General features: G+C 45.1%; 2 protein-coding genes across 9 annotated transcripts in view; one reads left to right on the top strand and one right to left on the bottom strand.

The window, feature by feature from the left end:
• Window positions 1-548: 548 nt before the first annotated feature.
• LOC128430845 (putative methyltransferase NSUN7) lies at window positions 549-26423 on the bottom strand. Its single transcript, XM_053416932.1, has 14 exons — window positions 26371-26423; window positions 25313-25447; window positions 23347-23423; window positions 13074-13256; window positions 11348-11406; window positions 10048-10184; window positions 9797-9949; window positions 9175-9358; window positions 8060-8273; window positions 7827-7970; window positions 7110-7211; window positions 6807-6924; window positions 4607-4727; window positions 549-1409 (listed from the first exon to the last, which is right to left on the bottom strand). Exons 1-14 carry the CDS (start codon window positions 26421-26423, stop codon window positions 549-551), a joined length of 2541 nt encoding a protein of 846 aa, XP_053272907.1.
• Window positions 21560-26817, top strand: part of rbm47 (RNA binding motif protein 47) — a 31240-nt gene continuing 25982 nt past the window's right edge. For 3 of the 8 annotated variants that reach the window (XM_053419709.1, XM_053419707.1, XM_053419706.1), the window contains exon 1: window positions 22819-23553. The gene's annotated coding sequence lies outside the window, so the exon portion shown is untranslated. The other 5 variants (XM_053419699.1, XM_053419701.1, XM_053419700.1 and 2 more) reach the window with 5 other exon arrangements.

Below are 26817 nucleotides of genomic sequence, written 5' to 3'. Positions count from 1 at the left end.
GCCACCGATGTCCCAGCTCCCCGCCTCAGTCACATCAAACAGGGAACAACACAGAGAACCTCACATTCAACCAAAACAAATGATCACCAACATTCATTCAAACAGTCCAAGAGCAAGTCAGTCTGGAGCCGATAAATATCTCAGAACACAAGTTATAACCTGTGAAGGAGGATTTCACTTGGAGAAATGATGGAGGATTAAAGACGTTAAGGTGAACAGAAAAAGAAAGCAATCGTTATACTATATTTATTTAATAAGGTGCAAACAGGGTTTATAATTTATTTGTGCATCCCTTGAACACAAGAATCAAACACAATAATTTAACTTTTTAAATACTTAAAATAAATAGAATCTACTTTAATTATTAATTATATATAAATTCATGAATGTCATTTACCTGGGAAGTGATTTAACGATGTATTGATTGGTGACTCTCAAAGGTTAAGTGGTTGATAATGGATGGATGGGAATAGTTCCCCTGTCCGATCCCAGTGACTGAAGCATCCGAGTCATTGAAGTGAACCTCGGTGAGTCTAATGTCCTCGTCTCTATAACCCAGGCAGAGACACTGAGGAGGAGGACGTGGACATGTGCCTGTGGTGAGAGTGGGACGTGTGGGACGGAGAACTACCAGTCCGGCTGCGTAGTGATCCAGAGGATGGGGAGGGAATGGGTGGAAGGGCAGAGCCTCTCGCAGCCTTCCTCACTTCCTGTGGTCCGACCACTTTCCCCCGGGCCTTTAACGGACTCGCTGATTTGTCTCCGTCCCTTGATGTTTTCTCTTCCCTCTCAGGCTGCGAGTTATGTCCCTGCAGCAGCCTGGAGGCCGCAGGGGGGGTGGAAGGAGCTGCTGGTGCAGGTGAGGGTCGTTTCCCAGCAGAGGAAGGGGCGCTGAACACCGTCTGTTGGGACCCGATCAGAGTCTCACTCAGCCTGTGTGCCAGGGCTGTGATGGGCGACAATTGGTTGGATGTTTTCTCTGAGGACATCAAGGTCAGCGTGAGACGAGGGAATCGTCTTTGTTTGCTCTTTGAGGGACGTTTGGTGGGATGTGATTGGTTGCCTTTTTTCTTCGTTGGTTTCTTTTTGGGGCTTTTAGTCGGCTGCTTGGCGTCTGCAGGAGCTTTGCTTTGTTTTTGTCCTTGTTTGAGCTTTCGCTTGCGTCCTTTGACCCCTCTCCTCTTTCCTCCATCTTCCTCCCTTTTGCCCTCCTCCTCCTCCTCATTACCCTCGACCTCCCCCTCACCTCTCTCCTCTTCGGGCCGACCTCTCTCGCCAGATTCACGGCTCTTCCTGCTTTTCCCCTTTTTCCCAGTTTTTAATTGCTCCGGTAATATTCCGCCCAGGAGGCCCTTCGCTGCCGCCCTGGCCAGCACGTCCTGCACCGTCTCCACCTTGGTGGGATCAGCCTGAAAGTGCAAGGGCAGAGTAAGATTGGATGTGAAGCTATCAACACATTAAAAACTACAGGTCTCCAGGGGAACTCAGCAGCGAGGAGAGCAGTGCAGGCTGCAGAGGTGCAGTCATAAAGTGACCCTGCAGAGGAGGAGGAGGAGGCGACATCGCACAGAGGCTGAAGGCTTTTAACATTCCCACAGAGCAAAGTGTGTGTAAAGTCAAAGGCAGGGAAATCATATATATGATATTTAATAGCCGTGATTTCAGCTCCACGTGACCCTGTTAGCTGAAATCACGCCACGTCGGCAGAGTGGGAAGAACGTGAAAATGATTCTGATTATCTATGTGCCTTATCCCAAAGTGGTCAACTGAACCAGTGACCTTGTAGCCACACAGATCTCAAGTTAACACTGGATTTTGTCAGAGCTTCTTGTGGTGATTCATTCATCAGGCACATGAGTATCTGTAGTACTTTATAGTTTTCCAATTATTCCTCTCAAAACTAAAAGTATCGGTTGGTTTCACGCTCCAGGGATCACAAGTGTCTGCTCTAACAAACCAGTCCAACCAGTCAAATTTCCTTCTGGACCAAAGTGTTAAACAGACAGTCACACTGAGTCGCACTGGAAGCAGGGACAGAAGTCTTTTCACGCCCATGTGTTATTCAAGGAGCTCAAAGTGAATATTTAGTTGAACTTATTTAAAGCTGAAAACAAGCTGCAGTGAACACACTCATAAAATGTGTACATATGCACAACAGTAAAATGATGTCATCATCTCCGAATACATTTGAGAGTAGAAGTCTCCTGAAAGCCTCTTCTGTCCTCTTCCCTCTGTGTCCTCCTGCCTCTGTGTCCTCCCCCCTCTGTGTCCTCCTCCCCCTGTGTCCACTTCCCTCTGTGTCCCCCTGCCTCTGTGTCCTCCTGCCTCTATGTCCACTTCCCTCTGTGTCCTCTTCCCTCTGTGTCCACTTCCCTCTGTGTCCTCCTCCCTCTGTGTCCTCCCTCCTCTGTGTCCTCTTCCCTCTGTGTCCTCCTGCCTCTGTGTCCTCCCCCCTCTGTGTCCTCTTCCCTCTGTGTCCACTTCCCTCTGTGTCCTCTTCCCTCTGTGTCCACTTCCCTCTGTGTCCTCTTCCCTCTGTGTCCTCTTCCCCTCTGTGTCCTCTTCCCTCTGTGTCCTCTTCCCTCTGTGTCCTCCTGCCTCTGTGTCCTCCCCCCTCTGTGTCCTCTTCCCTCTGTGTCCACTTCCCTCTGTGTCCTCCCCCCTCTGTGTCCTCTTCCCCTCTGTGTCCTCTTCCCTCTGTGTCCTCCTGCCTCTGTGTCCTCCCCCCTCTGTGTCCTCTTCCCTCTGTGTCCTCTTCCCTCTGTGTCCTCCTGCCTCTGTGTCCTCCCCCCTCTGTGTCCTCTTCCCCTCTGTGTCCTCTTCCCTCTGTGTCCTCCTGCCTCTGTGTCCTCTTCCCTCTGGGTCCTCTTCCCTCTGTGTACTCCTGCCTCTGTGTCCTCCTGCCTCTGTGTCCTCCTCCCCCTGTGTCCACTTCCCTCTGTGTCCTCCTCCCTCTGTGTCCTCCTCCCTCTGTGTCCTCCTCCCTCTGTGTCCTCTTCCTTCTGTGTCCTCCTCCCTCTGTATCCTCTTCCCTCTGTGTCCTCCTCCCTCTGTGTCCTCCTGCCTCTGGTTGCCTCCTGCCTCTGTGTCCTCCTCCCTCTGTGTCCTCCTGCCTCTGGTTGCCTCCTGCCTCTGTGTCCTCCTCCCTCTATGTCCTCCTCCCTCTGTGTCCTCCTCCCTCTGTGTCCTCTTCCCTCTGTGTCCTCCTCCCTCTGTGTCCTCCTGCCTCTGTGTCCTGCTAATGCATTTTAATGTCTCATTTCTGTCATTTATAACTAATCTATTCTAAAACTAATTACACTGTCATAAAGTGCTTTTTATAAAGTGTGATCAACTAATCCAAACTAGAAACTATATAAATACAGACCATTTATAAATGTAAATGCTGAATTTGTCCAGTACCAGATATCCCATCAGCCTAATTTCAAATCTTAGAGTCTCTGTGTCTCTTGTAAGCTTTTCGTTCATGTTGCCAAAGTTAACATTGATGTGAGGAAATAATAGCTTGTCAGTTTTGTCTTTGTTTTCTCAATGAGTGACTTCAAGGGGCCTCCTTGTTGTCGTGCCCCTGCTCTTCCTGTCTCTCCACGCTGCCATGTATCTGTGTCCCGTCCCCTCGTCCAGCAGGGCAGAGTGACGAGTGGATCCATTCATCTCAGCGGCAGTGAACCACCTCAGACGTGTCACTGTAACGGAACCTGCTGCTCTCATGTGACTCGACTTCACTGAGGGACTGAGCGTGGATCTAATTATACATGAGCGTTGGATTTTGAATTACTGCACTGCAACCTAGGTTAAGATCTGTGGCTGGGTGCATGTATTTGTTTGTTTTGGAGAGATGTGAACACACACACACAGACACACACACACACACACACACACACACACACACACACCCTGGCACATTCCCCTCTCTGCACCATTTTTTTTTTCGGGCTGCAGGGGATCAAACGAGCAGCATCTCATTTCCTTCTGTTGTATTTTTCTCCTTTTATGACTGGAGCAGGAGGGAAGGAGGAGGAGGAGGGGGCAAATAGATGGAGCAAGAAAGTGATGCAACGAGACTGGATGGATGGAGAGAGGGATGAAGGGATGGAGGGATGGATGGAGGGATGGAGGGATAGAGGGAGGGCTGGACAAATTATACAGAGAATTATCAATCCATCTTTGCTCTAAAGTCTGACGTATATCAAATTTAACTTTTTTTATGAAGTATTGGAATAATGCTGCAGTGTTTCAGGGATCGTGTGCGCGTGTGTGTGTGTGTGTGTGTGTGCGTGTGTGTGTGTGCGTGTGTGTGTGTGTGCGTGTGTGTGCGCGTGTGTGTGTGTGCGCGTGCGTGCGCAGACAAGCAGAGCCGACTGACCTCCCAGCAGACAGAAAGTAAAATAGTGCAGCCTCAGCACTGCTGGTCTTGTCGCAAAGCAATCACAGGCACACACACACAGACACACACACACACATATACACACAGACACAGCCCCCTGCCCCCCCCCCCCCCCCCCCTCCATCTCCATCTCCATCTCCAGACAGAACCTTGTCCTGTACATCTCTCTCTCTTGTCTCCTCGTCGTCGTCCCCCCCCCCCCCCGCTCAGCTCCCTCACCTGTCGGGACAGCCTGGCCACGAAGCAGCCGTTGGTGACCTGAGAGGGTTCGAGTCTGAAGAACTTGGATTCGGTGGCGTCTCCTGACTCGGAGTCAACCGGGAAAATTGGACCGTTCACCCTGAGGAAGGAGCAGAGGAGCAGGTGAGGGTGGAGAGTTGTTAAAAAGATCTAACATTACTTCATCATGGCTGTCGTGGTGCTCCACACCAGGGGGGACAGGTTCAGGACATTACACCGAGACACTGTGAATCATTTTGACTTTTCATCTAGCGCCACCTTAAGGTGGATGCTTGTCCTCCAGGATGAATTATACTAATTTACTAAATTGTTCTGTATCTGGTGTCATCACTAGTTAAACCTTCCACTGACTAACCACATGCAACACTAATGACATTCCCACTTCAGATGTGCTTTTTATATTGTGCCAATTAGCATCAATTAGCATAAATTATCATACAAACACGCTAAACGAAGATTGTAAACACAAACCAATGACTATAAAGATGGAGGAAGCATCTCCACTTCCTCCCAGTGTAAAACGATGGAGCCATATGAACGCTGCCATCTTGTGGTCTAGACGTCATTTGGAGTTTACGCACAAATACATGGACTCGACCAATCACGAGTAAGTCTCAGTCAATCACAATATTTAACACAGTTTTTTTGGATAAGATCAACTTGAATTACAAAATAATATCTTTGAGAGGAATATTATTTTGACACATTTGTTGAAATAGTGTAAATTTGTAATCTTTGCAGTTTTAAATTGAGTGACAGTAATAATCTTTCAGTTGAGACATAATTGTGATAAACAGCACTTTTCTATACATTTAGCTGTAGAGTCCAATAACGTCCCTGCTGGACTGAGGGTGACTCTACATCGTGGCTTTCTTCTCACAGTTCTTCATCATGTCTTCCTCCTTCTTGTATTTCAGTGGCTGCTCTTCGTTTCTTTCGATGCAGACTCATGGGCAGCTCACGTTAAAACCCACAGCGAGCAGGTGGCTCTGTGTTTCCTTTGAGCAGGTCGTGGAGCACACAGGTGAAACAGCTGCTGCTCTCCTCGCTGCACCTCACTGAGCTGATAGAAGAGCGACTGGGACCGAAAGTAATGACGCTTGGATTTCTTCAGGAGCGGCGGATTGTGGAGAAGCAGGTGGGAAACCGACTCTGAAATTCTCTCCACCCCATTTACCCCAAGTGTGGGATTAACTACAGTCCCCATGGCAACGGCAGCTGATCCTTTACACCGCACACATGCACGCACACACACACACACACAAACACACACACACACACACATACACACACACACAAGGACATCGATTCATACTCGCACTTCGACACAGACAATCACAATACACACCAGACATTGTAGGGCTCCATTACACTGTATATTATCCACGTCACTATTTACTTGTTGTTCTCTTCAGGAACGAGCAGATGTTGCACGAGCAGCTTCTTCATCTGAGCTTGTTGTTCAGGACGTTTACAGGTTCAGCTCATTCACAGCCTGTCGCATCAACACTCTCCATTTATTTGGCGTAAGGACTCAAAGCGATCCTGTTCACCACAATCTGCAGGAGGAGACTGGTTTTCTAAAAGACTGATGTCACCAGTCCTGCAGTTTGAGGCGAGCATGATGAAGGAATCTTATGTTGTTACTGTGTTTTGTATCAGATTTCACACAGCACCAGTGTGACAGTGAGTTACAATACCACCACCATAGGGTTATCAGCAAAGTTGTTACATTGCTTAAAGCCAACAGGTTATGATTTTTAGATAAAAACCATAAAAGTAGTTTTTAATAAAATGCCACCTGGGTGAAGAGATTCATCTTGATAGATTAAGTATACAACTACTCAGCTTCATTGTTCTTCTGAGGGAAGCAGGTGAAGACCCCTGTGTGCAGCCAATCAGGTGTGTCTGTGTGTCTCAGTGACGTTAGTGAAGGAGGCGGACAATCTGTTTTGTGTATCTGATATCTAATTGTGCTATTTAAAAAAAACCCAGAGTTTTATGTTTTGCCTGAAGAGGAAACAGTTCACACATACATTTCTCGTCGCTGTTGTTGTTTGAGCCTGTGGACAAGTCCTGAAAAGTGTGACTGTATAGTTAAATACTTAATGGACGGTAACCCAAAACACACACAACGCACAAAGAGAGAGCTGTGTGTGTGTGTGTGTGTGTGTGTTACCTGAAAGGCAGCAGTTTGGGGTGAGTGTGTGCTTTGTTTAACACTCTTTTCACCAGCTGTTCGTTCTCCTCAGGATAAACTGAACGTGAGCAGTAAACCACCGTCTGCACCTTCGGGACTGACAGATGGAGAACAGGACAGAGTGAAATGAGTGAAAAATAGAATCAATTCTGCTGACATCTTATTATCAGGCCAGTGTGTAGTTTACAAGAGACAGGCATGTGTGTTAATGTGGATAATGTGTGTGTGTGTGTGTGTGTGTGTGTGTGTGTGTGTGTGTGTGTGTATGTGTGGTCCACTCACAGGTCAGGGTGTGCGCTAACAGTCGTGCCTGCTGGGCGGCCATCATGTGTATCTTGCGTTGGGCTACAGAACCGTGGGACAAGTCTGACAGCAGATCCCATTCTGTCAATAGAATAAAATCATTTAGCAATTTTTTATCTTATATTAGAAATTGAATGCAAAGACACTGACTTATGAATTATTTATTTTCTGTTTGTTTTCTGTATTCACTTTGTAATATTAATTTCCCATCTCCGCCCTACGTCCTCTGTCCTCCTTCTTTCACGGCCTATAGTTAAATGGCTGCATTTATATTCTCCACTCCCAATAAGTCCACACAGGCAGATGGCACTGGGAGATGTAAAAAGCCTGATATACAGTTATAAATGGTCTAATTTGTGTTTATAAGTCTGGGCTCCCTAATAAGTCAGTTCTCTATAACGCCTCTTTGGCAGCTCGCAAATATGCTCCTCTGGGTCGGATCAGATCAGATGTGTTTGAGTTCATGGTGAACGTCCGAGACTAGTTTGGATCATGGTCCTATTGGCTGTAGGGTATTACTGTGTAACTGGACTGATGAATATTCCCACCATGATGCTTAACATTTGGCAAAGAAGGGTTACTTTGGCACATGATGTATTTGTATCTGCAGGGTCAGAGCAGGTTTGGGATGTTTAAGTTCTTTGGGGGACTCAGCTCTTGTAGTTTGATCCCTTCTTCTCCCCTCAAAGTACATACTTCCATGTTCGCTGTGTATGGTGGGCACGGGGTCGTTGAGGGCAGAGGACGAACACTGAGGTAGAACCATGATGACCTTCAGACGCTGGACGGAGGAGTCCCACTCGCTCAGACCACTGAATGCCTCCGACAGGATCCGCACATCTACAATGGGATGATGGTGTGATATCAATTTGATTTGTATTCACCAGATATTTTTATGCTAAATCCTTTTCTGTGTCCTCGTCACTCACTCTTGATGTCCATGTCCCCGAGCAGGCCCTGAATGTCCTCCAGCTGAGAGGACGTGTGATCAGCACCACACAGCAGCACTCGGCCCGAGCGGGCGGAGGCCACCACGGCCACGTGAGCCACAGTCACAGCCGAGAAAGACCCCACCACCAGGACGTCACCGTTATCAAACAGCAGGGGGCGTAACGCGCTCACCGCCACACACACACTCCTGTCCTGGAGAGAGACACACACACACACACAAACATCCAGAGATGCTCACATATTACATAACACATGTGCAGTATGAGACAAACTTTCTTCTTTTTTTTTTACACATAATACACAACTTTAAACTACACACAAACTGAAAACAGCAAAAGCTTTTTTTCATCACAGAGACTAAGATTGGACCAATAACCAGCATTTTAAATTATTGATTATATTTCCTTCTGATGAAATTTGATGAGGAGACTTCCAGTGAGCATTTTGGGTTCTTTTGACTCTTTAAACACAATAATTGAACATGAACTTATCTCACTGATGTGGTGGACTCCTGTAAAGTCGACGCAGACACAACAGATGTCCTTGATGTTTCATAAGCAAAGGTAACATGTGTATTCTTATGTTTTCACGTTTTTTTCTTTAAATATACTCATTCAGATCATATTCAATATGTTGACCTCCCTCCCATAAAATATAAAGTTGTTGTCGGTCTTGATTATGGTGATGTAACTCTTATGCACACATCTCTATCTCTTTGGGATATTTGGGCTTCATTTCTTGATAGTGGGAGGAAGTGGAAATGCATTGTTCACTTTTAAATACAGTCTAAGGTGTAACTTTTTATTTCGTTATTGCCCATTTGTCCAGGACTCACTGGCAGGAGAGATATTGTAGCCTATCTCAATGGGACCAATTTAATACAGGGTGAATAAAATAAAATACTACTTTTTTAATTTCCCTCAGAAAATGGTGGCCTAGCTTCTACCCCAGCAACATTCACCTGTCAGTCGCTAGCTGTCTTCTAACATCCCTTTCAAACACGTGCTCCTGACAGAGGGAGGCACGTTCCTCTTCTGGGAAACCTGTTTTGTTTTTTTTTCAACCTATTTTTAGCTCCGTGGCACAGATCTACCTGTATGTTCAGGACATGTGCTGCAGTGAGGCTGCTGTGCTGGAGCCGAGCGACAAGCTGCCAGGAGAAGACGAGTGTGTCGGGACAGAGCGAGTCCCGGCAGAACGCCAGGTCCTTCAGGTCAGTCAGGGCTTCAGCTTCACACAAGCCGGCCACCTGCAGCGCTTCACACACTTCCTCAACACTGTGGAGGACAAGAATTACATTCTGTTATATTTGACCCACAAACATCTCCATCTATAGGATATTTACAGAGTGATATAGATCCATAAGAGACCTATTTGGTTCGACAGCAAAAGACCACAGGAGCATTATTTTTTTTAAACCCTGGAACCATGGAGACGCCCCGATGAACTTCACAGTCCATTACCCCCCCCCCCCCCCCGCGCAACATGTGCTGCTGTGCACCGTGTAATAATCCCAGCAGATTAATACCCACACAGACTGATGGAGTGTTGAGTATGAGGCAAACAAGACAAGTGGAAAACTAGAAAATGCACAAACCAACACGTTTATGTCTCAATCCCGGCGCTTTGATGGCAGGTGGTACGATTTAACTTTTTTTCTGAACATTATGTTTTCCCCTCAAAGCAAAGAGCAGATTGACTGTGAGGGCTCGTACCTGCTCTTCAGCGTGTTGACCCACGCGAACAGGGGCAGACGTTTGGCTCGGTGCTGTTTGGTCCTGACGGGATCAGAAAGAAAACAGGAGACGCTCTGCAGATTCAGTTTCACCCTGCACCGAGCCAGAGATGCGGCCAGCTTGGTCTTAAGCCTGTGAAAAAAGGGAAATTATTAACATGGAGCTGATGAAACATTCATAGAGCAGCAATATAACACATCTACAACATCTACACGCACACGCACACATACTTGTACAGACTCCTCTCCAGCTCCCTGACTTCCTGTAGAGGCTCCTCCAGCTCCTTCGATGTTTGCTCACGCAACGTGAACTTTCGATCCTGGAAGTCGAACAGCATCACCATCGCCAGGGGCAACAAGTCAGCTGACTGCAAAACGTGGACGCTCACATTATCGACGTCATTATAACTGTGAGTCGTTATCATAATCAATAAGGTCTTCATCAAAATTTTACATCATCTTCATCGATATTGCCATCGTGGCATTCAAACCAGCATTAACTGATTGATGAGGTCACTTGGGGGCATCAGAGACTTATTCTACTATTCGCCTTCAGAGGATACAGACTGACATTATCCGTAATTCATAATGGTTTCGCTGGACATCTGATGAGTTTTCTCCTCATCGCCTCCTTGAACTCCTCTCCTACAAGGGCTGGGGAGGAGGAGTGAGTTCTTCTGTTTTGTTTTGGTTGAAACCTGCTGCTTGTACCGTCTGGAACCCGAGCGGATTAGAACTGTGAGACTGATCCACAGCATTAAAGCCAAAATAAGGAGTTGAACGATGCTGAACACGCTCAGTAGAGCTGAGGGTAAGTGCGGAGTCAGGTGATCATTCGCTGTGTGTCTGTTCATATGCAAGAAGTCAAGTGATTCATTGATAACATAAAAGTATTGATTATAATCACCTCGAGGAGAAGAAAGGAGCAAATCTTTTATCAGACTTTCCTGTCTATGCTTTATGGCTTCTCTGTCCCTTCACCTGTGTGTGTGACTGTGTGTGTGTGTGTGTGTGTGTGTGTGTGTGTGTGTGTGTGTGTGTGTGTGTGTGTGTGTGTGTGTGTGTGTGTGTGGGGGTGTGGGAGGTGAGTGTGAGAATAACAAACAGCTGTATGGCAGTTTTTATAGTCTCAATTTTAGACTAACGGCCCGTCAGCCTATTCCGTGTGTTTCACCAATCCCTCAATAAAGTCAACATTTAGACACACACACACACACTCACACTACATAAGTGTGTCTCTTTGTCCATGTGTGTGTCATTGCAGTGTTTTATTGTGTCATTTACAGTCTCCCAGTTGGAGGGTGCGTCTGTCTCTCCCCTGTATGCATCATTTGCCACCTATAACTGGCCCAGACGACGCAGAGGACTGAATACAAATGATCTCTAACTGCATCCCTGTCTCCCTCGCCAGTGTTTTAACACATTCGGGGGGGGGATAGAGAGATCACAGCTATCCCCATGTGGCGACAGATAACCCCTCACTCAGTGTTTTGGGTTTGTGGTCACTCTTGATAAATCTGGCAGGACTCACAATTTGCTGCGAGGTGTGGAAGCAGCTGTCAGTGATGATGTCCTCCAGTAAATCTTGGTCTAAGAAAAACAAGACACATTGGTGTTAGTGGACAGGGATCGAGCCGTCCTCTTTCTGAGACCATCCCAGGACATGTGTACAGATTGAAACCTGCACATGCTGATTGTAAACAGCAATGTTTCACCATATTTGGCTCTTCTGGTGAAATGTTTCTGTTATTTTCAACATGCACAGTTTTACTATCGTCGCTCCGCAGAATTGAAGTGAATGTAGTTTTATTTATTTGACAATTTAATTCATGAACATTCAGCCGACATGTCATTCCAAAAATGAGGTCGGTAAATCCACTGAGATCTTTATGTGTTGATAGTTCAGTCTGATCCGGGTTTTGTTTATGTCTATTCTCCTTAATGTTTTATTTCATCTTCTGTCTTTTACTGCATTTTGCTCTTTCATTCATTTCACTTTATTTAGATCGCTACTTGTTTTTCCTTTGCAATAATTGTAAAGCACTCTGGCTCAACTCCTGTTGTTTCTGATTAACTCTATGAATAAATCTGACTCAACATGTTTGTGCTTGTGCAACATGGTCGGATTCCTCAGTCCTGGAGCCGTTTGGCTCGTTCTTCAACCAACCAACTTGTCCTCAAGAAGAAATGATATACAGCCGGACATAGTGTTGTTTAATAAAGTTAAACATGTGAGCAGGCAATGAGCAAACTAGCATTAATTTGGAGTCAAGTTTCCAAACTAATGTAGCCCATGTAGTCATCTTATTCTTTTAGCTGTGGTTCAGTCACAACTCTTTCACTGCCACATTCGCCACCACTGTTGTGCATGAACACACATTGAACGCGCTCATATTTTGGAAGAACGTGAGCTTCAAGTTTTACAGTTTTACAGTTATATGAAATAACGCAGCTGTGGCCCAAAACAACAACAAGCAATCATGAGCACAACATGTGGACATCATCTGCGCCAGGATTTATAAATTGAAGACGACCTGTAGGTGGCGCTGTGCACCTCGTAGAAGTGACACAGAGACGGAGGATTAACAGCTTTACCAGAGTTTTGGACTAAAACTATCTTCTGCTCTCGCTCGGCTGCTGCTTCAGTGAGTGTTGGGCTGAAGTAGCTCTTTGCACATTTACAGTTTGTATGTTGACATGTTGATTTAGCTGTTTGGTGTTTTGTACGGCACGTGTGCGATCAAACATACTGTGCAATACTGTCTGTGTTGTTCCTATTTAGGTGCAGACATGTGCCATTTTGTGTGTGTGTGTGTGTGTGTGTGTGTGTGTGTGTGTGTGTGTGTGTGTGTGCGTCCTTGCATGCATGCGTGTCTTATCACCTCCTGCACAGACCGTTGCTGCACTTCCAGTACCAGTAATTTGCAGCCACATGTAAAAAAAGAAAGAAATGCACGACCATATACTATTTAATCTGCAGTCTGCAGTGGAAGCTGCTATTCAGAAGTGAATATTGGAGTCGACACATGCTGCGGCTCCACTGCTATTCATTATAGAGATAAGGCCGCCTCGTACGAGCTGGGTGAGGTCTGCAGAGGTAGCAGTCGATGGCTGCAAATGAATTTCCCACTGACTTTATGTTTAATTCAGTCACTCTTCTCTAAGTGTGTGTGAGGTTCCTCGTGGATCTGATAAAAGAAACATTTAACCCTCAGACAACACGAGCAGCATCCGGAGGTCCTGCGGTGCGGCCGTACATTTGAGCGTGTCGAAGGCGAGCTGGAAGGCCCGTCTCTGCGTGGGTTTGTCTCCGCCCTCGGGCAGGAGCGTGTCCGTCTTCTTCCCATAGCGCAGAGGCTGAAGTGGGCCTGGCTTCTCCTCACGCAGCTGCTGGAAGACCACCGCCGCCTGCAGATAGGCCTGATCTGATGGAGGGCAGACTGCGCAGGGGGGAGGGGGGGGAATGGTGAAGGAGAATCAGGGAAGGGAAGAAATTGGAGGAGGTGAAATAACAGATGAATACGGAAAACACACCAGGAAGTAAATATAAGTTACAGCACATGAACTGGGAAGTCCACGTGTTTGTTGGTGCTGGGGTGTAGGGTCTCCCCACTGTTGATTCAGATTGCCAGGTGGTCTTTTGATGGAAAAGCACTCGTGTAATCAATATTAACATTAGGTTTATACTGGACCATTGTGGAGTGCCAGTAAGCCGCGGTGTCAGTGTGACAGCGAGCCAGCGCGCACAATACAGGGAGCGGGAAACTGAACCTGCTCAGTGAAATGCAAACCTCATTGTGCCCGTTCTTCTGAGGCCCCAAACATCTCTTCTCTTCCTGCTCTAGCAGCCGGGTTTCTTCATGTCTGCACTGCACATATGAATAAGTCCATTTAAAATGTAATTATTATTATTGATAACAATAGAAATAGTAACTTTTAAAATATTCAACATTTTGTATTGACATTTTTATCTGGGGGAAATGAATGGACAGGATGTAGAAACTTGAGTGGGTGACATCACAGAGTTGGAGAAGGTCATTTTATTTTATTATAAATTATTTGACCAGAATGTACTTTACAATGCAATACAGATTAAAAACAGTTTGTTCCTAGTAGAACTGAAACCAAAAACTTCTCTTGCCCTGTTTCCATATTTTGTTTACAAAGAAGACAAAATTAAACAGATGTGCTTAAGGAGGTTTAAAACCTAGCAGGTGGCTTTTGACTTCAGAAGACATTACAGAGTCTCAAATTCATTTCCTGGAGATTCTTAAATATTTCAGCCCCTTTTCACTGAAGACAACTTCATCTGCAGCTTCATACAAATTCATTACAACAGCCAACAACAGAGTTTAGTGACAGATTTTTCCAGGAGCCTGAAATCACATCGCAGTTTCCTCAGTAACTGAATGTATTTACACTTGTGCTCTTCCCCCAGGGACATGACAGAATATATAATGTGGAAAAGGCCTGTTTGGTTACCACATCAAAAATTTAAAGGGATGAAACTTTAACTTTGGGAAAAAGTTTCTGGATGTTTGCTGAGTTTTATTCTCCTTCAGCTTCTTCTGGTACATTCAGTTGAGTTTTGACTGTTACCTGACTCTCAGAGTCTTTCTTTTCACAATGAAAGCCCCTAGCCATTGTTCATTGTTAAACTTTTGCTCAATCATTCAATTGTAAAACCAAACTTTTACTGCCTCTTTAATGAAAGTTGATAATAAGAAGAACCGATATCAAGATCAATGTTGCCTCACAAAGCTCTGTTTTGCCTCATAAACATATTGTCTTAAGAACGCCTCAAGAGAATCCTTTCAAATTTGGCACAAATGTTCACATTGACTCAGGGATTAACTGATAACATTTGAGTGGTTAAAGGTCACTGGGACCTCATATAAGTCTGGAAAAAAGTGTATGTAGACTGAAGGTGTACTGGTTGGCGGAGGCATCAAACCGCAGGGTGATGTTTCTAGTTTTGATTTGAACAGACACAAACATTGTTTGTTCACAGAGTTTAACCGGAGCTCTGCAAATGTAAATAAGACACATGGCATCAGTCATGGCCGACGGGTGAACCACAACAACCCCCCCCTTGGAAAGTGAGACAGTGCCACTTTAGGCCACTGCTGGTAATTGGGCTCCTCATGGTGCAATTAGGCAGCTGCGCAGGTACAACAGCATGAATAAATAACAGGCTGCTGTCCGACCCTGGACAAAGGTCCAACCCTCACTGACCTGGACCTGACACACACACACACACACACACACACACACACACACACACACACACACACACACACACACTTATTTAGTTTGAAGCAGTGATGTGAGTTTTCTGTGACATCACTTGACTTGGGGATTAACAACCTAGAGTTTTCAGGGACCGCCAGTCTCTAATTAAAGTGTATTAATGGAGAGAAACACAGAGAGAGTGTAATCGGCTTTAACAGCACTCATCAGTGCTTGAGCTCCAACTTTGGGGATTGACCAGAAAAGTGCAACGTGTCCAATAAAGTCAACTCGAGAGCAAATGGAATAGATGAATGAATATCAGACAGCAGTGATTTAATGAGCGACGGGCAGTTTCCTGTCGTCCACATGCAGGAGCAACTTAAAGTCCACTTCAGAAAAGAGCAGCCCTGGAAGAAAAGACTACAGCAGCTTAGTGTAATCTGCATACACCATGATGGGCTGTTTAAAAATGCATAGCAGCTCTTACCTTTGTCGTTCACAATCCTCCTCGAGGGAACAACACTGCTCATTTTCTCAAGGAAACGCGGCTCCAGCAAATATCCAGACCCTATGAGTGTTTTGCTGCTGTTCCCTGGGAGTCAGGCTGTCACATGTGTTTCTCTCACACCCTCCGTCAGGGGTTCTGTTCAGGTGCGTGCTCCAGAGTTTGAAACGCCATGGCAACAATATGATAATGAAGGAAGCCTTTCCTTATACAGTGTTATCCGTTATGCTTGAGTACACAACTTTGACCGTTCATAAGTTGCTATCATGTGTTATTTGTGTTGTAAGACGGACAACTTTAACAGAGTGGCTTCTACTTTAGGTTTGGATCCATTTAAGGATAAAGGTTGCCAAGCTGCTGACCTGCTGACAGGGGATTAAAAAAAATTGTGTGTGTGTGTGTGTGTGTGTGTGTTTGTGTGTGTGTGTGTGTGTGTTCATGAATGTGTGTATGTCTATGTTTCTGTAATGTATTGTTATTACACTGCATTGTGTCTTCATGAGTGACATCATTAAGTCCTCACAGGTGAATCAGATTGACACTGCCCCCTGCTGAGCACTGAGGTGTAGTACAGCACACAGCAAAGAAGACAGACAGACAGATATTTCCTTGCTTTTCACAAAGTTACAGTCTAACATTCAATTTTCATTAGCTTGAACATTGTTCAGACCATTTTCTTTAGGTGAAGACTTGCTATGGGTCATAAACAGTGAACTCAGTACCTGGCTGGTATCTCCAACCTTCCACCTCCTTTTCCACTGTTGTCACAAATAAGACTGGTGTAATGTCTGTTTTCGACCAACAGAGGGAAACAGATTCCTGAGTTTGTCCTAGTCACAGTGCAGCCTTATTCCTGCATCGTGTTAGTGTGTTACTTGTTTCTAAATCCACTTCCTGGCCTCTTTTTAGTTTGAGTATTAAGAGTCTGTGAACCTTAATCTTCACATCCATCTTTCCTGCTTCTGGTTGAAAAAACAGCAAACACACAGTTGAAGAGAATCTCTTATTCAGCACTGCGGGACCAGACAAAATAGATTTTTGTCGTTCAGTACTTGATAAACTGCACAAGTTGCAAGAAAAGGCAGGATGAGGTTTATCAGTGTGTGGGGGGGAAAACAGCCTCAGTGAGCTGTTTGGGCCTCGCTTCTCCGCGGGGTGAGAGTACAGCTGGAGGGATTATCCCATCCAACACGCGTCATCAATGTCGCCTCACGACGGGGCTCCAGCTGCTCTGCATGTGTTGCGTTTGTGTGTGTAGCAGCATATTCAATAATCGGCCACGGTTGGAGACGGCGGGTCATGAGGCCGTAAGCCGACCTGGAATTTTCTCAATAAAGGTCTAATCTGAACGGGAAGCTGGAAGGAGGCTCTCTCTCTCTCTCTCTCTTTGTTTAGTTTTTTCCTCTTTATTTCAATTTAACTAAACACTCACACTAATGATTTTTATTCATACACAGTATTCCAAGTTATTTTGTGTGCGTGTGCGTGTGTGTGTGTGTGTGTGTGTGTGTGTGTTGTCTACTTGAATGACCCTGAGTTGAGCTACAGCGAGAAAGGGCCTACACTCTATTGCCAAAAGTATGTGGACACTGTGACATTTCATCTGTATTTGGGTGTTAAACCTTCTGATAACAGAACAATGGGTCGTAACTGCCTCTGTGAAGACTTACAACCAAATATAAAGGATCAGGGATGTTGAGCAATAACTCCTGGCTCCCAGTTGTTTTTCCAGTTCAATCTGAAGGTGTTGAATGGTGTCACACACGTTCTCTGATGCCAAACTGAGAAAGCATTTCTTTATGGAGGAGGCCTTGTACACGTCAGTTTTATCGTGTTGAAGTCACCTTCTCAAAAGTTGTTTCCATAAAAGAACGGGATATACTGTTCTCTATAAAGTAACACAGTTCATGTGTCGAGGTTGATTTACGTGAACATTAGTGAGTCAATTCTGCCTTCTTGATATTCTCTCTATTCTGTATTCTTTATTTCCCACTCCAGGTTGATAGTCTCTACTTGTTGCCATGTTACCACCCTGTCTTTAAAATATGAAAATTATATATGGCTTAAAAATTCTGATGAAAAGTAAGTGTAAAGCCCAAGGAACAACAAATATGTGGACATATTTTTGGCACTAGTGTGAGAGTGAGATTTCGTGGCGCTCATTCAGTCGAGTTTGATCTCGCTCATCGAGACCCAATCGTCTCACTCTCTCTCTCTCTCTCTCTTTCTCTCTCTCTCTCTCTCTCTCTCTCTCACACACACACACACACACTCAAACACAGAGAAGTGAACACTGTTTCTGTGTAAAGTACATCAGCACTTGATGATAAACATTGCAACATCACAGCCAGTGGTTTTATAAGTATGACATGACAGAGAGAGAGAGATAGAGAGAGAGACAGAGAGAGAGAGAGATAGAGAGAGGGACGGAGAGAGATGAAACCATGTATCAGACCGACATTCAAATCACACCAAGATCCACAGCGAGGCCACACACACACACACACACACACAAACACACACACACACACACACACACACACACACACACACACACACACACACACACACACACACACACGCACGTATCATAGCTCCAGTTCACCACCAGATACAATAGTAATATGATCTAGGTTTTCCTCCGTCCCCAGTTTTCCTCAGAGTGTGTGATGGATTGATTGGATCCACTTGTTGCAGGTGAATAGACTCACCGCTGCAGCTCTTTCTGTGTCAGTGCCGGGCGGCCGCAGTATCAGTTTGAACGGTTTTCCTGAGAATCTCTGCCCTGTGTGTCTCAGGTCTCTCCGTCCTTTGTGTGTTAACCAGGGCAGGGTCCGAGCCGCTTATTGTGGAGAGACTTTGCTTTTGTTTTCCGCCCTGTGAAAATGCAGTATGAGCATGTCTGCAAGTCTCTTTTAATGAAACCTTCACAAAGCCGTCACTAAAGGAGAATTCCATTTTATTGAGATCTGGGCTTTAAATTGTTTAGGGAAATATTCCTTCAATCTTGTTCTGAGGGAAACATAGGAAGACTAATACCACTCCTATGTCTGTGAGATAAATATGAAATCACTCCTAGCAGATGGGGAGACATGGGGTTATTCTTAGTTTAGGATGAAGATTGAAGGCACAGTGGAAACAGCTGGTCTGGGTAGTTTCCTGCATCTATTAAAAAATGATATTTTTTTATATTTTCCACGAATGGCCCTTTTGTTTTGCTTTCTTGCTGGAGACACTGATAACACTGCGGAGTCACCACCATCACTGTGAGGTTGACAAGTGTAAAAAACTGTGCCAGACCTAAAAATAATCTGACACCCTAACCCACAGCCACAATGCCTCCTTTAATATATCTACATTTAGCTGGGATTGATCGAATTTTATGTTACATATCAATTACTGAGATTTAGAGATGCTAGTCTGTGTGTGTGATTGAATTGTAGACAGTCCGATTTACCTTACTCCATCCATCATTCATTCATTCATTCATTATTGTGACCACTTGTCCTTTCAGATTGCGGAGCTCACCGGAGCTGATCCCAGCTGACATTGGTCAAAAGGCAGAGGTTTCAGCTTGTCACCAAACTTTATGCTTTAGTCGCAGCTTTCCCTGCCCATACTGGACTTGAGATGATCTGGTGGACAAGTTCTCCACATCTTAGTAGATGTTGCTGCAGTCCATCAGTCTTTAAAGGGGACATATTATGCCCATTTTACCACAAGTTGATATGGTTCCTTGGGGTCTTAATGAAATATCTGTAACATATATTGGTCAAAATACCACAAGGATCATTTAAAACAGCACCGTTCTACCCTGTCTAAAACAGCCCTCCTCAGATTGACCTGTTTTGAGTGCCCCACCCCCCTTACCCCTTGTGAGCCTGGCTGTGAGAGCCCCAGCTCCCCAGCGCAGCCCTGCAGTGGGAGCAGTGGGAGCAGTGGGAGCAATGGGACTTTGAGCTGGCGCAGCAGCAGCATCCCTCGGCATTGTTGAGTCAACGTTTAGAGGTGTCCTGGGGGTCCCTTGTTTATGCGGCCACTTAAATGTCTGACGTGTAGCAGCTAGCTAATGCTAGCGAGCTCCCCGGCTAGCGTTAGCTCGCTCGTCCAAGGCCATGTAGCGAGAATCCCTACATGGGCATGGTGTGACTATGACGTTTATTTCGGTCATATTCCCATTCGACGCACTCTAGCGTATCGTTTCTGAAATAGAGGAACCACAACAAATCACGGGAGGGTTTTTTTTCCAGAGTTTTTGGGACGGTAGATATGCCAGATACCCAAATTAACGTGTAGAAGCACTACAAAAGTGGAATTTTCATAATATGTCCCCTTTAAATTTTATCAAGCTGCACCACCATGAACATAACCATAGATCGGTTGCCTTAATATGCCTGATTCTTTTCATCAAGATTCGTTATTCACTCGAAAATCTGTGAAAATGTCCAAAGAAACACCCAAATCCAGGATCCATCTATTTTCTTGATTCACGCCCCATTTATCATTCTTTCACCATGAAACTCTTTTTTTGTTACTCTAGTGAAAAACAGACCAATGGACAGTGATGTAAACATATCCTCCTTCAGCAAATATAATGACAGCAATTATTGTTTGAGTTCCTCAATGGCTGTTAAAACTGTGTTTTTTCTGCCTCTTGATAAACTCTGTATCTTTACTGTTTATATCAGACTCACTCACTTGATAGAAACTCAATAACAAATCCAATAAAACCATCATACAAAATTGAACAATCTTGCCCTTCCCATTATCCCAGCCTTATCTCCAGAACTGATATCCCATGAGTTTGTGAATGATCCCTCCCTGCATTGTTCCTTGACCCAGCTTCAACAGGAAACTAAATAACGAGTAAGAAACACGCTACACGGCTGCATCTTAACTGATTTCAATCTGATCTACATTTGACATTGAGAAAGTCGAAAAGTAATGTTTATGCTTTTAAATCAGAACTGTATACGCAAGCAATGCAATCTAAAATAAATAAAAATCTCTTCACTGGTTTATTTGGTTCAGACAAACTCTGACATATAGTTATTGTAGGACTATGTATGACAATTAAGTAATATTAGCGACCAAACACATTCTACATTACTTATAACAGCTCCAGATGTTTAAGGACCAAACTGGAGGTTCACATATCCTACACTTTGTTTATCTCATAATAAGCTTATTACACTCTCACTGGTGTGCTGTATTAACATGCAACAATAACATCACTTAGAAGCGGTTTGCACTCTGATGAAACCCGAGCAAGTCTGTGCAGGTGGATTCTCACAGTGTAAACACATGACTGGAAACCGGTGGCAGTAAACGGACGGGTTGTGTCTGTGGAGCAGCAGCAGCAAGAATCAAATCTGCTTCATTCTAAATGAGCTGAGACACCGGATGATGTCGTGATGAACACGCAGAGACACTAAGCTGTATCTGCGTATTTAGATGTGATAACGGTGACTAGACCTCGGTCAGCCGCTCCCACCTGTGTCATTAAAGATAATCTTGTTCCATGACACATTTTGATTGTTAAAGGTCGCGTGTTAACCACTGCAGCTGGCTTACCTCATGGCACAAGTTTAACATACCTAACGTAATGTTTTACCTGCTTCTGTATTTGCCCTTGTGCTTGATTTGTAAAGTAAGCATTAAAGTGAAACGTGTTGAGCAACACATCCAACGGCTCCGGCCTCCTCCCTGCCCGAGTGCTGCCGCTGTGTCGAAACGCTATTTCTCTGTGTGAACACGTCTGACTCAATCTCAGTTTCCTATATACACACACACGTATACACACACACACACACACACACACACACACACAAACACACACTTGCTAGTTCCCTACTGGTTGCGTTTGTGTGTGTGTGTGTGTGTGTTTGTGTGTGTGTGTGTTGTTACTCTAAACAGAAATCCAGCTTCCTCACTTCTCTCTTCTATCCTCAGTTTGTCAGTTGGTTGACTACAGCCCCCCCCCCTCTCTCTCTCTCTCTCTCTCTCTCTCTCTCTCTCTGTCTCTCTCTCTCTCTCTCTCTCTCTCTCTCTCTCTCTCTGTCATTGTCTTCATGACAACTGACAGTCATCACGAAGACAAAACACCCAACACGCACCTGACATCCGGAAGAAGGAAGCACCTGGCCCCGCCTACAACCAAATTCTCCAAGAAATATTAAGGTAGGCAGGTGCACTCACACACACACACACACACACACACACTGCTGTGTTGAAACGTCAAAAACCAGTAAGATACTGTTGCTTAAAGCTTTGAGAGAACGAAAAGTGGACGAGGTGTGAACAAAATGTGAATGTGTGGGAATGAGAAACAGCAGTTGAGTCAGAATGGTGTCGGGTCAACTTCACTGTTTTACTTTCACTTCAGCCTCACAGCAGGAGCCAGTTCGACAAAGGCGAGTGCGTGTTTGCATAAGACACGTAAAACCTTCAGCTACCTCCACCTCCAGCGCAGTGGGTCACGTCTACGTCACCTTCGCTCTGACAGCTCAACTAGAGACAATCCGAGAGGCCGCGAATAACTTGTTATTACAGAAAGACGTAATTACGGAGGGATCTTACATGTACGTCAGTATAACGTGAAGACAGCGTATCATCATGACCTCAGGGGGGGGGGGGTTATAGATTTGTGAATGAGCACACAGGTGGCCTCGTGTGCACTCATCAGTAATGAGCATGCGGTGGATGTGATCATGTGGCGACTAGGTGCTGGAAAGTCCTTCAGAGGAATGCTGATCTAGATGCAGGTCTGGCTATTCGCGCGTGCTCACACACACACGCACGCACACACACACACACGCACACACACACACACACACACACACACACACACACACACACACACACACACACACACACACAAAGATAGTCCAGGGCCACAAGAGGATAGCATTTCCCGTCCGGAATGATAGGAGGGAGGCAGAGAGGGGGGTGGGGAGGGAGGGAGGTGTGCTGGGGGTTTGGGCAGTCCGATTCTGGTTTGGTGAGTTTCAGGAGCGACCTGTGTGTACACCGTACACAGATCAAGAGAGTGAGAGACAAACAGACAGAGGGATAGGAAGAGAAAGAGAGAGCGACAGGTTCTTTCCCAAAAATGAAAAGAGGCGGAAGAGGGGAATAGACACCTGAACCTGTGAGGCGGTGAGGTGAGGGACGGTGAAGCTCCAGCTCCAGCAGCAGCACCTTCACCTTCCACATCATGCAGCTGTGACGCTCTGGGCCACGCTGTGCTGTGAGGAAGTCAGGGTTCTGTGTCTGTGTGAATGCAGAGCGTTTATTCTCTGTTGTGCTTCCTGGGATCATTAGTGTGTTGTTGTTGGGGTGTGTTCTTTAAGAGTTTTCTTCTGTTTCTTCGCTTTCTTCCTCCCTCGCCTCTCTCCCCCGCCTCGGTTCTGAGGAATGTGGGGCTTATGTCAGTGAGAGTCAGGTACCGACTCACTAATTACCACAGCCCTTCCTCCCTCCAAACCTGCACCCTCCTTCTCTCTCTCTCCCTCCCTCCCTCTCTCTCTCTCTCTCTCTTTAGCTCTCTCCTTCAACCCTGCCACCTTCTTCGCTCTCTCCTCCACTTCGAGACCTTGTGCTCCCCCTCATCCCTCCTCGTGTCTCCTGCTGTTGCGTCTACGAGCCTCGGCCGTGGCAGAGGAGAGGACGAGCAGAGAGGATCTGAGTCAGAATCCCCAAAAAACACCAAAAGAAGAACAGAAACTCTGACTTGTCCTCGCTCTCTGTGTGTGTCTGCGTGTGAGTGTGTGCGTTGTGTTTGTCAGACGAGCCTGAGATCTCTTCTCTGATTGTGCTTTGGGGGAAACTGTCATTGAAGAAAGGAGGCACCTTGACAGCCGGAGAGAACCTGACAAACGAGCGCAAGGAAGGAGAGGAGGAAGGAGGAAGGGAAGATGAGAAAGTGATCAGCCGGATTGTTGCTTTTTGAATCGGTGGCAGAAGAACTGACAGCGACCACACATCCCATCATCACACAGGTTGGTTGAAAACTTGTCTCGTGTCTCTCTGTCGTTCAGTCCTTTCTGTCCGTTTCTCATTTTAATCTTAATGGTTGACTCTGCTGTGTAAGGAGAGATGAGGGAGAACACACACACACACACACACACACACACACAAACCCAGTGGGTAACTAGAAGGACATTTCTTCAGCTGGTCCACTCTGACCTATAGCTGACTGCTGTAACCTTCACTACAAGGTTGTGGGACAGGGACTCGCTGTTTATTTTTCTTATGGGGATGTGTGTGTGTGTGTGTGTGTCTGTGTGTGTGTGCTTAATCGGTTTCTGTCTCGTCTAGTTGTCGTTGTATGTATGTGTGTGTGTGTGTGTTTCAAAAACTGGTTGAGCAGGCTGCCATGTCAGCCTTGGGTGTCCTGTTGAACAAATGGGATTTAGTTGTGTGAATGCACAGGGGACAAGTGTGGGTGCACATGTGTCTCTGTGTGTTAAGGTTCACGTCCAGCTGAGCAGCCGTCTCTCTCACACTCTCCACAAACACAAAATTTACATCTCAAATTTCCTCAACTGCAGTTTCCAGGACTTTCTCTCCATACGTGTGTGTGTTTCTCAAGGACAAAATGATGAACCTGCTACTTTTAAAGGACTTTAAGATCTCAAACAAACAAACAAATTAATTATCAAAAAATGTGAGAAGGTTAGGTATTACATTGCATAATGGTTGGTTGATTTGGAGGGATTCTGATGGTTGGTAGGTGCCGTAACGTGAGATAAAAGATATGGTGATGCACTAACTTACTGTTTCCTGAAAATCACCTGGGGAGATGGAGGACAGGGAGGAGCATGGTGCGGTCACCTGTTAAACACTCCTGTCACTGTGTGTGTGTTTTTGTGATGAAGTGACGCACAAACCAAAACCAAACATATAAACCAGTTAAATTGTGAGTACGTGTGTCATAGTTAGTTATTTAAACATCTCTCTGTGTGTGTGTGTGTGTGTGTGTGTGTTCAATAGTGACTGTGCGAGCAGGTTCATCAGGTGAACCATTTTTAGATGCTGATCTCTTTTGAAACCTCTGTGTCACGTTCCAAGAAAGAACAGACTATCATCAAAAGAGAGGAATTTATGTCGGGAGTTTTTCTTTTAGCGTGACATTAGTGGTAACATGATTAGACCAGTTCTAGTTTCAGGAAGAGACACAACGCTAGACAAACACAGGACAACAGGAAGCACAATACAATTTTACTGTGTTTTTTATGTTAACTTGATTATTACACACACACACACACACACACATACGCGGTATATAGTCGTGTCACCTGACTGTCACATGACTGTCTGGTGCTCATGATGGGGAAGCACATATTAATTTAAATGTGTGTGTGTGTGTGTGTGTGTGTGTGTGTGTGTGTGTGTTTAATAATGTTTTTAGGTGCTGGTTAAGGTTTGGGGTAAGGTGTGGATCAGACTGTCCATAATGAATGGAAGTCAATTCAAAGTCTTAAGAAGGATAGCTGCACAAACCTGAGTGTGTGTTAGTTTGTGTGTGTTTGAGTGTGTGAAAAATCCATAAGCCTAATCCACCAACAGTGAAGTAGAGAGAGAGAGAGAGAGAGTGAGAGAGAGAGAGAGAGAGAGAGAGAGAGAGAAAGCGAAGAGAGAGATAGGGAGAACCCGTTTGCACTATTGTGGTGTTTATGAAACACCTGTAACTAGATCTGATCACCCTCTCTCTCTCCCCTCTGCCTCCCTCTGTTTGTCACAAACACACACACATACCTGAAAAGCACAATGGCCACATTCTTCCCCTCTATCGCCCCCTGCACCTTCCTCTCCAGCTCCCCTCTGTTCGGACAGAACTGAGCCACAGTGAGACAAGGGGAAGCTGAAACAGGTAAAACATCAGGGTCGGACCTACAGGTACAAAAAGAACGGGAGCTGTTCATTTCAAACAGATGGAAAAATACAAATACACACACATATAAATAAAAGACTTCTCATATATACGCAGATACTTTGGACTATGGGGCATTTCAGACTTGTCTTCAGGCAGCGAGGCTAAACAGTAAGGCTCGGGGATGAGCAGTAATATGAAAAGATGATGTAACCAAATATGTAGAAGAAAGGAAATTAAGGACAAGAACTTCTGGGGAACAATCTATCCAGGGTTGGTGTGGTTGTGTAGTGTTGACACAACAGACTGCTTCTGTCCTTTCACTCCTCAAGTCAAAAGGACTGTTCACCTACAAAATCTCATAAAAAGTGTCCCACAAATGATCTATGCCTTCCACAATTGTTACACATCACTATGATGTTGAAGTGCAGAGTGCGGTTGGGTTTACACAGGGTTAGGATAAACCTTAACTTTTACTTTAAAATTGGGAAACCGAACCACAGGCTCCCATGTTGAAGTCAACATTTCCCTGATAAGTCAACTCCCCCGTCCTCCTCCCTATATGTGAACATTGTGGCCACTAGAGGGCTTTGTGATCTTAATATAAAAATATTATGTTCAGATTGGCCGGACGACTAAGCCAGTGCTTTCCGTAACCATCTTAAATGACGATTGGCCTTTATGGTAAATATTTGAAAGAGTTGCACATTCAAATAAGTTGATTAAGGTCAAGAAAAAGATCATGATACAACGTGGACTGTTGGTAGGAACCAGGCAGCGATCAGACGTCTCCAATATCAAAGTCATACGTTTCTTTCAAAGTCACATGCTTTGTCGTCCAGATCACCATCCCTCACTTCCTCCTGGAGAGGATTTTGTGGCGGGATAATAACGTCATGCTACTTCTTCCTTTGCTCCAGACATCGGTTAATATTCATTCAACCACAGGACAACAGGAGGCCCTGCATTGGCAAACTCCAGCAAGCTGAAGACCATGATGTAAAGTTTTTTGTTTGCAGATGTTAAAGAATCTTACTGACCAAACAGTAGGGTAGAACAATTAGAGTGAGAGCTTCTGAAGCAACAACTCTCTCGAGAATCCTTCAACAATATTTTGAAAAGCTGCAGAAATTGTGTTAATAGTTGAAGCTTAAGTTGATTCAAACCAACTTAAGCTTGATCAAACCTATGAATAATGATTTTTAGGCAGTCACAGCACTTGAGGTTATGAAGAGGTTTTGGTGGAAGAGAAGCATAAGACAGAACATGGATACTTGACAGCACTGAACCAGAACCACAATCTCTGCCTAACCTTGAAGTACTTTTAAAGTGAAAAGGAATACTAGAGTAACACAGTGAGCACACAAACAGGAGGAAGCCGAAATCTCAC

Source organism: Pleuronectes platessa, chromosome 3 (assembly GCF_947347685.1).
Source record: "Pleuronectes platessa chromosome 3, fPlePla1.1, whole genome shotgun sequence".
In the NCBI taxonomy this organism is placed as follows: domain Eukaryota; kingdom Metazoa; phylum Chordata; class Actinopteri; order Pleuronectiformes; family Pleuronectidae; genus Pleuronectes; species Pleuronectes platessa.
The sequence above is the reverse complement of the archived record's forward strand: the minus strand, read 5'-3'. Positions and strand labels throughout refer to the sequence as shown.